Source organism: Armigeres subalbatus, chromosome 3, assembly GCF_024139115.2.
Source record: "Armigeres subalbatus isolate Guangzhou_Male chromosome 3, GZ_Asu_2, whole genome shotgun sequence".
Classification (NCBI taxonomy): domain Eukaryota; kingdom Metazoa; phylum Arthropoda; class Insecta; order Diptera; family Culicidae; genus Armigeres; species Armigeres subalbatus.
Genome location: NC_085141.1, coordinates 422814223 through 422829594, shown reverse-complemented (window position 1 = coordinate 422829594; position 15372 = coordinate 422814223). Strand labels below are relative to the sequence as shown.

The 15372-nt window shown below is 37.8% G+C and overlaps 2 protein-coding genes across 2 annotated transcripts; both read left to right on the top strand.

Moving 5' to 3' along the window:
* The first annotated feature begins 1757 nt into the window (after positions 1-1757).
* On the top strand, positions 1758-3282 carry LOC134227364 (1,5-anhydro-D-fructose reductase-like). The gene is made up of 3 exons (XM_062708777.1): positions 1758-1998; positions 2266-2433; positions 2495-3282. The coding sequence occupies exons 1-3, from the start codon at positions 1924-1926 to the stop codon at positions 3221-3223; spliced, it is 972 nt and encodes a 323-aa protein (XP_062564761.1). The 5' UTR covers positions 1758-1923; the 3' UTR covers positions 3224-3282.
* A 9297-nt stretch (positions 3283-12579) lies between these two features.
* On the top strand, positions 12580-14495 carry LOC134227365 (1,5-anhydro-D-fructose reductase-like). Its single transcript, XM_062708778.1, has 3 exons — positions 12580-12744; positions 12807-12974; positions 13030-14495. The coding sequence occupies exons 1-3, from the start codon at positions 12670-12672 to the stop codon at positions 13747-13749; spliced, it is 963 nt and encodes a 320-aa protein (XP_062564762.1). The 5' UTR covers positions 12580-12669; the 3' UTR covers positions 13750-14495.
* Positions 14496-15372: the final 877 nt, after the last annotated feature.

Below are 15372 nucleotides of genomic sequence, written 5' to 3'. Positions count from 1 at the left end.
CATCGCTAAGTTATAAATTATCATTATAGCCTTCAATCGTATGTTATCCAATACTACTAGATCACTGACTGAAATGTTAGTGTCCGAGAAGACTGGACAAGCTTTTGCGTATGTAGATAATCATCATTAAATTGCAACAGTTAGAAAGCAGTCAGTCAGGTCCAAGCTAGTAAAAGTTTTACCTTTCTAATAGGCTCGAATAAACCTTTTGCACGTTCACGTCGCGTCGGTCGATCTCACTCGGGTCTGCATTTAATTTCATGTAACTACACCCGGTTCTTTTTTTACACGGGTGGGCTTTTGTTGATTACGACCTTCAGCGTTGATGAAACTATGAGTTAATCCCATGAAAAAATTCACAAAAAATCAAAGAAAATTCAGGTGGTATTTAAAAAGCTGTGAAAAATCAGGCTAACCGGGAAATTAAAGAATACCAACCGTGTAAAAAAAATATTGGGTGTACTGAGTTGTAGTATTGTGAAAATTGAAGTTTAAGGAGAATATAACTCATTTCCAATCGTATAAGTCGCGTTTAAACTAAAGTGCGTTATCCGACAAATAGAATCAGTGCAATTAAGTTTGTAAATAACAAAATAACACATGCCGGGTACATTCGAGGTGCTCGAGGAATACGAAGGCGCATCATCTGTAGATGTTGGACCTACCACATGTAAATATCATGCACAAAATGGTCAGAAAACCGGTGATCCTCTACGGACATGAAAAATGGACCATGCTCTAGAAGGACTTGCAAGCACTCGGGGTATTGAGAGGACACGTGCTTATGACCAACCACCTTTGACAGTGTGCTAGAGAACGGTTTGTGCCGTTGTTGAAGGATCAACCACTAACTTGCCCAACTCTTCGGCGAGGTCGGTTTGCAGAAGGTGGCAAAAGCTGGAATGATACGAGTGTGGAGCTTAGAGAGCAAGGTAGATGGAACAGGTACAAAATGTATTGGTGGGTGTGAGGTGCAACCGAGAAATCTCTCCATTCTCGTGGCCTCGAACTTTGTATTTTGGCGTTATATTGTTAATTTAGGGTTATCTGCTTAAATGTAAGCTGAATAAATGAAATGAAATGCTGCAAAACAAGAGACGAGTATATTTTCTCCCAAGATACTTGTAGTTTGATATATTCTTTCCTCACGCAAAGAAAGCAAGTGCTATGCTATTTTTACCGCAAGGATCACACGGATAAGGAAGGCCCAATCTATTTCATCTTGTATTTTCTGTGTTATCGTGACACAAATTCGTATGAATCATTAAATGATTTTTACAAAAGTATAAACAGATGCTCTGAAGTTTGGGCTATGACTCACTTTCGTGATTCCAATGTGAAGTGAGATATTATTTATGCTCAAAAATTCTTTGCGAATAAAAACATTATTTGAAACAAATCAAGATGAAAAACTGCATGAGCTCAAATTCAGTCTCTCAGTGGGTAGAATGAATTATGGTTGACCAATCGATTACAAATTTTATGTTGGAATTTGTACAAATACAATAGGAATAGGAAGCATTCATACTTATTTCACTGAGAAGATGAATTATAGTGAAATTGTAATAATGAAGAGAGATAGTGGAAAAATTTTAGTTTCGGTTGTTTTTATCTTCAATATCTGTAACTGCATCTTAAATTCAAAAGATTCTAAAATAATTATGAAATTATACACCTGAAGTAACGAGTGGAATAGTCGGTGCTAACGGTCGATTCAGCTCTGTACTAGCCGGCCGGCTCACATTTTATCACGAATTACCTTTTCGAATCATTCGCATTTCAAGCTTGCTTGGAAACAGACTTGCCCCAACGCTGCGTCTTGTCGCGGTCGCGTATTTTGTGGACAAAGAAAAAACTGGGAAGTGAATCTCAAGTGTATTTATTTGACGATACCCACCGACGATAGTTGCTATAAAGAACAAGATGTCACCTAAGGCACCGACTGTCAAGCTAAACAATGGCCTAGAAATGCCAGTACTAGGCCTTGGTACATGGTTGGTAAGTACCCGCGATAATCGATTTAGTTTATACAAGCTTTACAGGGAGCAATAAATTCTATATCATCAAGCTTGGCTTCCCTCGTCTCTTCGCACACACTCGCTGCTCGTGGAATCTAAATACAGGGTGCTGCTTTCCACAAATACACAGTTTGCGAGAGCAGTGTTAGTGGGTGCGTTTAGTGAGTTGAAGCATAAGTACTTAGGTATCTACTGTTTAGTGCAATACTCGTAAGCATGATTTTTATTCTCATTTTCTGATTAACAGTCCAAGGAAGGAGAAGGTGTTGAAGCTATCAAGGCAGCAATCGACGCGGGCTTTCGTCACATCGATACGGCCTACTTTTACCAAAATGAGAACGAAGTTGGTGAAGCGATTCGCGCGAAAATCGAAGAAGGCGTCGTACGCCGAGAGGATTTATTCGTGACGACAAAGGTAACGACTGTATCTATTCGGTTCCTTCAATGCTTGGTAATTTCATGTTTGTACTTTTTAGCTGTGGAACACCTATCATCACCCGGAGCACGTTGAACAAGCGTTCCAAAAATCTTTGGAGAACCTGGACATTGAGTATGTAGACTTGTATTTAATGCATTTGCCAATTGGTTACAAGTTCATTGATTGGGATACAAAGAACTTGATGCCGTACGATGCTGATGGGAAACTGCAATTCTCCGACGTCGATTACATTGACACGTGGAAGGCCATGGAAAAGCTGTTGAAAACTGGGAAGGTTAAAAGCATTGGTGTTTCCAACTTCAACAGCGAACAGATCACTCGATTGCTTGCGGAATGCGAAATCAAACCTGTGACCAATCAGGTCGAGTGCAACCCAAGCCTCAACCAGCGCAAACTGACCGAATTCTGTAAGGATTTGGATATCACTTTGACCGCCTACAGTCCACTGGGCCGTCCAAACTATTACGAGAAGGATCCGGATAGCATGCCGAAGCCAGCCTTGGATGATCCTAAGGTTGTCGAAATCGGTGAAAAGTATGGAAAAACTTCCGGCCAGGTTATACTCCGGTATCTGGTTGACATTGGCACTATTCCAATCCCGAAATCATCCAACGTCGAACGCATTAAGCAGAACATCGACATTTTTGATTTCAAACTGACGGAAGACGAAATAAAAATCATGGATGGATTCAACACCGGACAGCGCACGGTACCGTTCAATCTCTGTACCAGCCACAAGTATTTCCCTTTTAATGCCGAATTTTAAAATTAAATTATCTGTACATTTTAACCAGATGAAATAAAATCTAACATATTAGAATGTCATTAGAATTTGGGTGGATTTAATGAGAAAAGATATCCATTTAAAATGCAAGTCACCGAACGATAGAGATAGTCTGCTTATCGCGTATATTTGTCCGACTTGTTCAAACAGAAAATGAAACGAGTTTGCTATCTATGGACCCTGTTTGTAGTTATCACGAAGTCTTTTTCGAAACTTCCACTCGAAGTAAATATTGTGGTCTGCTTAGTTCCCACGCTGATGTCTATATGTCGAATGTATCGTTGTATTAAATGGGGAGTGTTATTATCGCTCCAGAACATGATTCGGAAGCTTTTAATGCATATGCGTTTCTTATGTTACGCTTGGCTGTTAGGGGTGACTACTGACCACTAATTATTATGCATTCTTGTCTTGTTGTGCTTGATGTAAAGCGAAGGGACGGGATATTTTTTTCTTATGTTTCTATAAATATATCATGCGAATATCATCATAAACGAACATTTAATGAAACTTTATGCCGCCTTAGTGACGTATGACGTACCAGTTTTCCATTTCTATGTAGTTATATACCTTGCAGTCTGGACCGGACGGCACACAACATTTGTAAAAAAAACGGGTTACTTCACTTCGCCAGATTGAGACAGTGTGGTAGCTATTTTTTCTAATAACTTGTTATTCTATATGGATAATTAAGCCATTTTTGAATTTTGAGAGAGTGAAAGTTTGTTTCTTATCCAGTCGTGTTTCTTCAGTAAGCGGATCAACCGGTCAACGAAATTTGGTTTTGCTTTTTGATTTCCAATATATTTCCTTCCCAACTAACATACTATTCCTTTCCAGTGCGCTCATGGAGATGCAGAGAATTCATCGGTCTCTTGTAGCCCTCTTATTCGGCTCTATTTGATGCCCTGATGCTCTGGACAAAATTTCAGCCAAATCGGTCAATGTTTGGGCGGTGCTAAACTCGTTGGAAGTTTATATGGAAAAATGTATGCAGAAACATCCAAAAACAGTGATTTGCACCTGTCATAAGACGAGTTTATACAATCCCATTGAATTTCACCACTTAATTGTATCTTGACAGATACGTATTTCGACCTCAACAGTAAGGCCGTCTTCAGTGTCTCGTACTTGACTCGACTACGAGTACGAGACACTGAAGCCGGCCTTACTGTTGAGGTCGAAATACGTATCTGTCAAGATACAATTAAGTGGTGGAATTCAATGGGATTGTATAAACTCGTCTTATGACAGGTGAAAACATTCCACTAAAAAGCTCAAAATAATTTTCTTATCAAAGTGATTTGCAGTTGGACACACAATTTATGATCAAGAAGCATGAATCTCATTCAGATCTTGAAGAATTTATTACAGAATGTTATGCAGAAAACCGCGAGAAGATTAGAGTTTGCCCGGCTAAGTTATTAGCATTTCTCTGAAGTGGGGTTTGAGCAAATTTCGTTTCTTTTACCTTTGAAAAGAAATAAATTCACCCCTAAAAATAAATAAAATACTAATATCTTTGTCTAATAAACTCTAATTTTCTCGCGGTTTTCAGCATAACATTCTGTATTTAATTCTACAAGAACTGAATGAGTATCGCTAAGTATTGCTAAGTCGAGTCAAGTACGAGACACTGAAGACGACCACACAGTTGTGGTCGAAATACGTATCTGCAAAGATATCGAAACAATTGGTGGAGTTAAATGGAGAGTACTAAACTCGTCTTAGACGGCCATATTTGATAGTTATTGATGTTGAATTACATCAATCTAATTTTTGTTAGCAAATTTATTGGTTTATCTATTAGCTGAGATACTAAAGCTGTAAATTTCCCATAATTATCAATTTTTTAAAATATTTCCTTTAGTATCTACTGATACCTCCACTATTGGTGCCATTACCCTATCGTTTTAATGTTAAGATAAATTGGTACGTAGTGGTATGATATTGATCTCTCAAAAAACATTATAGATTGCAGCAATAATATAAACATTTTATTTCGTCCTTTTAATCCAACTTTCAGCCAAATTACAACCCTTTTTTAAGCTGCCTCTCAGATGCGCTTTATAATTATGATTTCCCAAACCACAACCCATTTTTCATGTGTTCGCGTTTTCCAGATGCGCTTTGTTACAATACAAACCTTGTGTTTTTTAACCATCAAATATTTTAACACATTAGCACATTAACCACTTTATTCATAGAATTCAACTCACCTTTTAAAATTAGCGTTAGGATCCAAAACATAACCCGGCAGGATCGAAAAAATGTGAAGCCCTAAAACGGCCGTAGCGAAATGTGATGACAGCAGCTTTCCGCCGAGCCATGGCTTGCTGCTCACCGATTGACACTCACTCAAACCCCACAGTTTGAATCAGGCATTGCAATATCATCTGAGCACAGGATATTATCTTTGCTTGTGCAAAGATATTATCCCTTATCGAAGAGCACTCTGGAAAGATATTATTATTTGAGCGTTCGATGATGATCCGGATAGCCAGCGCGATTCGGGGTTTGTTTGCGTTGCGAAGGTGTTGCTACAACAAAAGCTGTGAAACAATGTTTCGCCATGACGAACATTGCACTTTTTTACTGAGGGGATAGATAGCTAAGATCGATATCCCATTATTTCATCAGAATCTTTGCTCGAAAGATCGAATGATGGGATGGTTTGCAATGCCTGGTTTGAATGATCGTTAAACGAATAAATTTCTTCAATAATGAGCATTTCTAGATTGCTTTGAGAATAGGTCGTATGTGCAAACGAGAGATTCTCTTTGATCACGCTCTCTTTCGCTAATATATCGGCTAGTTTTGCATGTTTTGCTACATTTCCACTTCAGCATAATATACAAAGCTATTGTCTTTGGATGTCTGCCAAGAAATTCGAAGTAAACTTATGTATATTTTTGTAATAATCGAAAGAGAATAGATTCAAAGAGAGACTCTCTTTTGCACATACGACCTATTTTCAAAGCACTCTAGATTTGTGGTTTTGAGGGAAAGTTGTCAGGTACATAATCCAATTTTCTACTCTTTCACTTTTATCCGACGATGGTAAAACAGACCCAAATAATAATAAAAAAACGGTGGAGATTGTCAAAAATGCTTTCTACAGACGTTTAAACAATCTTCGTTTTTTCAATCCTTCCCCCAGCGTGGACAATAGGGTGGCTCAAATTAGTATGGGAAAAACTTTATTTTTTTTATGGGCCGCCGTCTAATTCGGTTCTATTTGATGCCCTGATGCTCTGGACAAAATTTCAGCCAAATCGGTCAACGTTTGGGCGGTGCTAAACTCGTTGGAAATTTATATGGAAAAATGTATGCAGAAACATCCAAAAACAGTAAATTGTAGCTGGACTACACAACTTACGATGAAGAACTATGATCACCGACGAACCGACGTGTCACCCCATGGAAAATAATTCAAATTTGCTGCCCACGACGCCATGATGAAAAATCATCGAACACTACCGCCACCCGTAAAATGGCTCGCGAAGTTTTCGTAGCTCAGCCGCCAACCTACGTGTATTAACATTGCAGCGGAGTTGTGTCTTAGCTCATTTGACAGGAGCGATCGCCCGAAAAAGCGAATGACCGTTAAAAAGTGTGAGACAATCAGAGAGCGCCAGTGACACGTCGGTTCGTCGGTGCTATGATACTCATTCAGATCTTGGATAATTTAACACAGAATGTTATGCAGAAAACCGCGAGAAGATTCGAGTTTGCCCGGCTAAGTTATTAACATTTCTCTGCAGTGGGGTTTGAGCAAATTTCGTTTCTTTTACCTTTGAAAAGAAATAAATTCACCCCTACAACACTCCAGTAAAATGCTAATATCTTTGCGTAATAAACTCTAACCTTCTCGCGGTTTTCAGCATAACATTCTGTATTTTATTTTACAAGAACTGAATGAGTATCATAATTCTTGATCGTAAATTGTGCCGTCCAACTGCAAATCACTGTTTTTGGATGTTTCTGCATACATTTTTCCAAATAAACTTCCAACGAGTTAAGCACTGCCCAAACGTTGACCGATTTGGCTGAAATTTAGTCCAGAGCATCAGGGCATCAAATAGAACCGAATAAGAGGGCGGCCCATCAAAAAATTTGAAAAAGTGTTTTTTGAGCCACCCTAGTGGACAACCTCTCATATACATTTAAAAAAAATGAGGACATTTGCCATACACCCCTTCCCTCCTAAACTGTCCACGTAGTATGTGGACCTGGACAGCCCCTTACGAGATCTATAACTTGATATAAACGACAACTTTAACATCAAGATACTCAGTGTCATAAAACAAGTTTAGCACAATTCCATTTAATTCCACCACCTCGCGAGATGGTGGAGTTAAATGGAATTGTGCTAAACTCGTCTTATGACAGTGAAAACACTCCACTGAAAAAGAGCTAAATAATTTTTCTTGATCAAGATACTTCTCATCATAGTTTTATCCTGATAAAGCTTGTAGTCGGGATAGGCTCTCAAAATAGTGTTAGCTACATTCTCAATATTTTTAATACATGTACAGTGATTTTTTTTTCGAGATTTTGGTACACGTGTAGTATAAAAAGTAAACTATTTTAAGTTTCTATTCATTCAAAAAGGGATGGATTCAGACTTCTGATTGATTATCTGTATACAATTTAACTTCAAATAAGATTTTTTTTAACTAATTTTATTTGCTAATTTTCTAACACATGCATTCATCTCTTAGACTAGGTGTTCTGTATTTTCTTAACACTATAATCCTTATTTGCTATTTAAATTTTTAGTTATCATTAATACACTTCAATCGCCTCTGGCAGTTAGGATTTTTCCTCTGGTTAAATTGAACCATGTAGGAATTACAATGTTCTCAATTTAAACTAAACTCAACCTAATTTATACTAAGGGTACAAGGAGCTAATCGTTGCAATAGAAGATTGCAACGACTTTTGTCTAAAATTGGAAATTATTTTGTTGGACATTTGTTGCAATGTTAGAATAAGATTATTTTTAATTCTTTGCAATGAAAGTGCGATAGCATAATTCCGTAAATGAATATGTGATGACCCGATTTTTAGCATGTTCAAATTTTGTCTGCTCCTGATTTCGATTTCGATTATATGACAGTTTTGATATGATACAATTTTATACACGATACAATTTTGCCACATTTTTTGTACAGAAATTTATACTCTGAAAAAATACTGAAAATAACAAATGATTTTCATCGCCTGTTGCTTATAATGAATTATTTCGAGAGTTATTTCAGACTTACATGAGGAAGAATGAGAATTATTCCAAATGTTTAGGAAGTCTATATGACGGTCAAAAACCATTAATTGCAATACATTTGTGCAATTTTGACCTCTCTAAAGTACTTTTCTCGATACATTTTATAATTAGCGAGAAAGGCATCATCAACGCTAGGTGGATTAATCTGTTTTTTTTTTTACTATTTTACTATTAGTTTTACAAATTTATGAATATGCTGAATCATCTGTACTTATAAAAAAGGACAACATTGCTTTTCGATTTCCATCGAAATACCTTTTAACGTCTCTCCAGCCGTAAAAACTGACTTTATTTCGGTTCTATAGTCGCATAAAAACTTAAACAACAGTGCTAATAAGATCTAAATTATATTTTAGTGCTGCTCAAAAGCCGCTTTTGGCGAATTATTTGGCTGATATAGTGCTTGCCCCTACCAATTTTTCCACGCCTATGCCAAAATGTCAAAATTTTTAGACGAGTTGGAACGGGACGAAAAAAAAGAAATGAAAAATAATTGTTTGTGTTCTTTCTTTTTTCTTCCCATTGGGATTCGATGATTTTTTTGTTTATTATATTTAATTGCGGGATTGAACTATTGAACTGTGTTTGATCGTTTTGGTTCAGGTTTGCTGCTTTACCATCTGATCCATCACAGATTTGAATGGGTGTATTGCTGGGAAGGGATAAAAACACAAGGATTTTATCTGCCTTCGAATCAAAGGGCGAGAAACTTGGCGAGAAAGCATTGAACGAGGCATTGGAAATGGAAAATGAATCATATGTAATTAATTGGACAGGACTTTTTATTGTATTTAAGAATCCTATCTAAAGGTATCTTTTAGGTAAAGATTAATAAAAATATCGCCGTAGAACACATCCACAGCTCATACAGCATTTATCCGGCATGGTCCATGTAATGTGTTGTAGACTATGATTTACAAAAAAATGTTTCTAATGTGAGTGAAAAATTCTAATTCTAGGTGTGATTGTTATTGATTCTACCAAAACGTCATAGATAGTAGCTATTGGTAATAATAATTCCCTTATTCGGCTTGAATCCACAGGGATTATATCGAAGTATTATATACCGATATACGGCTTCTTTTAATGCTTGAAGTTTATACGGCTAATTAGCACTTGAAAATCATATATACAGCTTATAGGCACTGAAATGTTGTTATATGGTTTATATAAGGCTTATTAGAGTGCTTAATGGTTACCTGGGCAGATTAATCCACCTAGCGGTGATGGTGCCTTTCTCGGCCTTCGTAAAATGTGTGTGCTTGAAAATAGATGAGCTAGTAGTTAGGAGTAAAAAAGAGAAATTTCTTTGTCCGTTCTAAGAAAATCGGATTATTTCAAGCAAAGATATTGTAGATCTAGTTGAAAACGCGAGATCTCGGTTCGGTTTTCAACTTGATCTACAATATGCTATTTTCGACATTTTTTTTCCTTTTCCAATCTTTTTGACGTACATACCCCTGTTTTATTTTACCCAGTCATATATTTTAAGGATATTAGTTTTGGATGTTTGTTAAACTGAAGCTCCGACTACACAAAAAGAAAATGAAATGTCATTCCCATCAATCGAGCGGAGGGCAATATTTGTTATGATATAAATCTCATGCCAAACTCCCGTATGAAGAGGGAGGGAAGTATATCAGTTTGGAAGCATCCGATAGTTCGTTTTCGGAGAGAAATTATAGCCTTTCGGTACAACTTTGTAGCACAAGAAAGGCAAAAAGTATTTTGCCCATAATTTCTAAGGTAATAGTCCAAGCTGGCCAATTTTCAATAGAAAATAATAGAACACGCCACGTCCAATGCAATTTGTTGTGATTAAATCGATTGAGGGTAAGTGCATTAAAAGTGAGCTAAATTTTTCGCACTTTTGGTGTGCGTACACACTCAAAGACATCATCTCAGTTCGTCGAGCTGAGTCGATTGGTATATAACCCTATGGGTCTCCAGGCCTTCTGTAAAAGTTTGGTTTTGGAGCGAACATATAGCCTTTTCGTATACTTTGTAGGCAAAAGGCAAAAATGGTGTTTCGGACATGACTTCCGATCCCATATTTCGATCTGGCCAATGTTCTATTGGACACATTGGGACAGGATTCTGCGTCGAATGCAACTTGTTGCGTGTAAATCGATCAAGGTTAGGTGTCCTAAAAATAGGTGACATTTTTTTGTAATTATTCTATAAAAAACCCTGGTTAATCCACCTAGCGGTGATGGTGCCTTTCTCGTGCATTATAAAAATAGTATTTTGGCCATTACAATTGAGCCCATAGTCCAATCTGGCCAATTTTCAATAGGAAACAATGGTAGAGTATCCTGCGTCGAATGCAAATTATTGTGAGTAAATCGGTTAAGGATAAGTGCCTGAAAAATGAGTGACATATTTCACTCAATTTTTCTATAAAAAAGTGGTATTTTGGCCATAACTTCCGATCCCATAGTCCGATCTGATCAATTTTCAATAGTAAACAATGGTAGAGTATCCTGCGTCGAATGCAACTTATTGTGAGTAAATCGGTTAAGGATAAGTGCCTGAAAAATGAGTGACATTTGTTTTGGGTGGGTGCGCACAGACACACATACACACAGACATCACCTCAATTCGTCGAGCTGAGTCGATTGGTATATATCACTATGGGTCTCCGAGCCTTCTATAAAAAGTTTGGTTTTTGGAGCGATCATATAGCCTTTACGTATACTTAGTATACGAGAATGGCAAAAACGTTTGTGGACAAATGTTTGCAGCAATTTCCAGATATTTCAGTACATGTAAACATAAATTTTATGCTTACCAGAGAATCTGGGACGAAACCGTTTGGAATTTATAATTTTTAAACGGGATATACAGTCGCCTCTTCACATCTCGATATTGAAGGGACCATCGAGATAGGGAGAGATCGAGGAATGGAAGGAAAATTGAAATGGGCACTAGATCCAAAAAAGCTCGTTGCTATGAAAAACGACAACAAAACAAATGTCGTTTCCTATTGTTGATGTGTTTGTTATTGTCCAAAGATGGTCTAGTAGCCTAAAAATTTGACCATATCGACATAAGGAGAATGAATCTTGAACAAAATATGATCAGAACCCATCGAGATAGAGAGATTTCGAGATGGGGAGGTTATCGAGATGTAGAAAGCTCAAATGTATGTAGAATCATAGATTGATGGGACTGAGGAAACCATCGACATAGGGAAAGATATCGAGATACAGAACATCGAGATGTAGAGAGTCGACTGTACTTATTAGAAATAAGAAAATGGTGTGACGCATTCGCGAAACGTTTGAAGCTCGTGAAAAAGTTCCCAAAACGGATTTCAAAAGAAATGTTGTAAATGTTCCATGTACAATGAAAGCAAAACATAAAATGGACCCAGAAAAATAAATATTTCAAATCAACTTAGAGTGTTCATTAATTAACTGCAACTGTAACAGCTTATTATAGAAATTATATATTCCGAAACCTACTTGGTACAGCAATAAAATTTGATTTAAAAATGGATGAAGCTGTATTATTTACTAATAATATGCAATGGGAAAGTGTCTGGGATCGATCCCTTGATCTCCTGCTTATGCGGCAGAAGTAGTGACACAAGGCCACCAAAACCCTAATCAATCTTTCCCGTCAATGACATCAGAGTATTATCATGTACGGTCGTGTACAGTAGCTTTCTACCGACCATCATCGTCATGCGTCATAACTCGCCATTGCTGCATTATCAATTCAATTGTTTAACATCACATCTTTTTTTTCCGCCGGCATTACACCACATTTGGAAATTGCTCCTGCACTGTGCATTGATGTTTAGTATTTTTGCAGAACTTCATCTGCTAAATTTCTCAGATGAAAACTGAACTGACATCCGATTCGAATCGACCTGATCATGTAAACTATCAAACAAGAATGCTGTCGAATCAGGATGCACAGTGCGGCAAAGAATTTGAACCCGGTTCTTGCCATCACGATCCGTTTTGTAGTTAGTTGTGCATATTACCGCTGTAGTCTGGAAACCATCTCTTCTATAATCAGTTAATGAATTGCCTTTATGTATGCTTATCACCTTTTATATTAAACTTAGAGTCGGTGCATTCGTTTATCAGTCTGGATCTGATCGTTTGTTGTTTAATATCTAGCGGCAAAAATGGCTCCGGTTGCGCCCAAAGTGAAATTGAATAATGGTTATGAAATTCCAGTGCTGGGTCTTGGAACGTGGTTGGTATGTCCTTGAACATAATTTGTATGTCATTGTGAAGTACATGTAATGTATTCTTTTTTAAGTCCCGCGAAGGAGAAGGCATATCAGCGGTCAAAGCTGCCATCGATGCGGGTTACCGTCATATCGATACGGCCTTCTTGTACCGTAATGAGAAGGAAGTTGGACAAGCGATCCGCGAGAAAATTGCCGAAGGTGTGATCAAACGTGAAGATATTTTTGTTACTACCAAGGTATGTATAAATAAAAGTAGATCAAGGTATGTACGTACAATTGAACCTTTTTCAGCTGTGGAATGGATTCCATGATCCGGCTCACGTTGAGGAAGCGTTCAACCGTTCGTTCTCGAACCTGGACATTGGTTACGTCGATCTGTACTTGATGCATACGCCAATGAGTTATCAGTTTGTTGCGTGGGAGCCTGAAGACCCAGATGTACCTAGCGTACCTGAGTTTACTGAAGTGGACTATTTGGATACATGGCGTGCCATGGAGAAGCTCCTGGAAACTGGCAAAGTAAAGAGCCTCGGCGTGTCAAATTTCAATAGCGAACAAATTGCGCGCCTCGTGAAGGAATGCAAAGTGAAACCAGTGACCAATCAAGTTGAGTGCAATCCTGGGCTTAATCAACGCAAACTAACCGAGTTTTGCAATAATCACGATATCACACTGACGGCGTACAGTCCGCTTGGTCGTCCCAACTATTACGAAAAGGATCCGATCAATACTCCGAAACCTGCATTGGACGATCCTCGTGTTCTGGCAATAGGCAGCAAATACAATAAAACACCGGGGCAAGTTATTCTGCGCTACCTCGTTGACATTGGTACGATTCCGGTGCCAAAATCATCGAACCCAGAGCGCCTTCGCCAAAACATTGAAATCTTCGACTTCAAACTAACCGACGATGAAATCAAAATTTTGGACGACTTCAACACTGGTAAACGCACTGTTCCATTTGCACTGAGCACCAGTCACAAGTACTATCCATTCAATATTGAATTCTAAGCCAATAAACTGCTTATAGTGTGGCCTCAATAACTTTATAATTGCTATAAAAATCAATTTCGCGCTGACAATATCCCTGACACCATTTCTAAAGTAGCCTTATCTGATTCGCGTATCGAACATCCGAAAAACGAGCATACCAAAATCGATCTTCTTGCTTCTTAGAAAGCTACTTATTCGTCGGTACATAATCTACCGTGAAACTAAATTTTAACAGATTTACACCTTCTATTCATCCGAACAATGATTATGCATTCACTCTGCGCCCCAGCTGCCGATTTGCGACCCATCCATCGGTAAAAGCTAATACAATGCACCCACACCGTGCACTGCCGAAAGGACCATCTTCCGTAATTCGGCATGACCGTCCGTGATAATGTCTGCGAACCCTCATCAAGGAAGTGCAACAAAAAGAACAGAGCGGACCGTGGAAAATCGAATGATTAGCGTGACGCCATGTGCCGAGTTATAAGAAGCAGCAAGAATGAAGTAAGGACAAAATTTTCATGGGATCGATACAGCGCGTATAGAAAATGTTGTTTTATAATTTGCTTTGTCTTTTCGTTTGCTACTTGGCTTGATGGGATCCACTTGATTTAGTTTCATAAGGAATGCAAATATGTAATTAATCATTGTGTATAACAGCAATTTTTGATATTGAAAGTCACTGCTTTTTATATGCAATTAGCGAGGTCTGAGGTTTTTCTGGTCTTTTTAGTGCTAATAATTATTCAATTTAAAATTCAGAAAATAGGACGATTTGGTGAAGTAATCATAAAAAGAAAAAAATGCAAGGCTTCCATTATGTTGTACTTCTGTGATCTAGATACATGTAGAATAATAATGAACAACAGTTTCTTACTTTATAGTATCATAATACACTTGGCAGAATCTTCTAAGTGACCATATCTGATATACCGAGAAACGAGCATGTGCAAATGGATCTTTTTGCTTTCTTCAGGTATCAACTTATTGATCATAATAGAATCCACCGTGAAGCGAAGATTGTCACAGATTCACTTTAACTTTTGATTTGCTAGGCAGCTGTTGTTTTTTTCTCTAACTCTCCTTAATGCAGCGTGACCTGATGTGAGCAAACCGCAGGAAAAAGGTCTCGTTAAGGAACGAAAAGGACGAGGCGTGGAAAATTGCTTGATTGGCGTGACACAGAGTGTGCTTGGATTCAGGATGACGAGCAAAGACCTATGACAATAAATTAGAGTATTGATTGGTATAGTTTGAAGCTTCCCAGGTTTGAAGGAAGCGTAGGAAAGAATCACAAGACGGATGAGAAATTCCTTTTTGTTGCTATCTTTGGACATTTTTTGTAAAATTAATGCTCTTTGACTAGTACCGAATCTATTAAGCCAAGATTCTGTTTGATATGTACACTGGGGTCGCTGCTTACGTGGATCGATTTATTTAATCGATCTTAAGCGGATCAGTCCATTTGAGTTTCCACAACCTGATTTTTCTGGTAAAGCCTTAGTTGCAAAACTAGAGGAAGGACGCATTTTTTCCTTGCGTCAAAACTTAGAAAATTTCCAAAGGTTTAAAATTATATTCTAGATCACTCAAATACATATCCGCCGCTAAGGTGAAATTCCATGCATACGATGGACC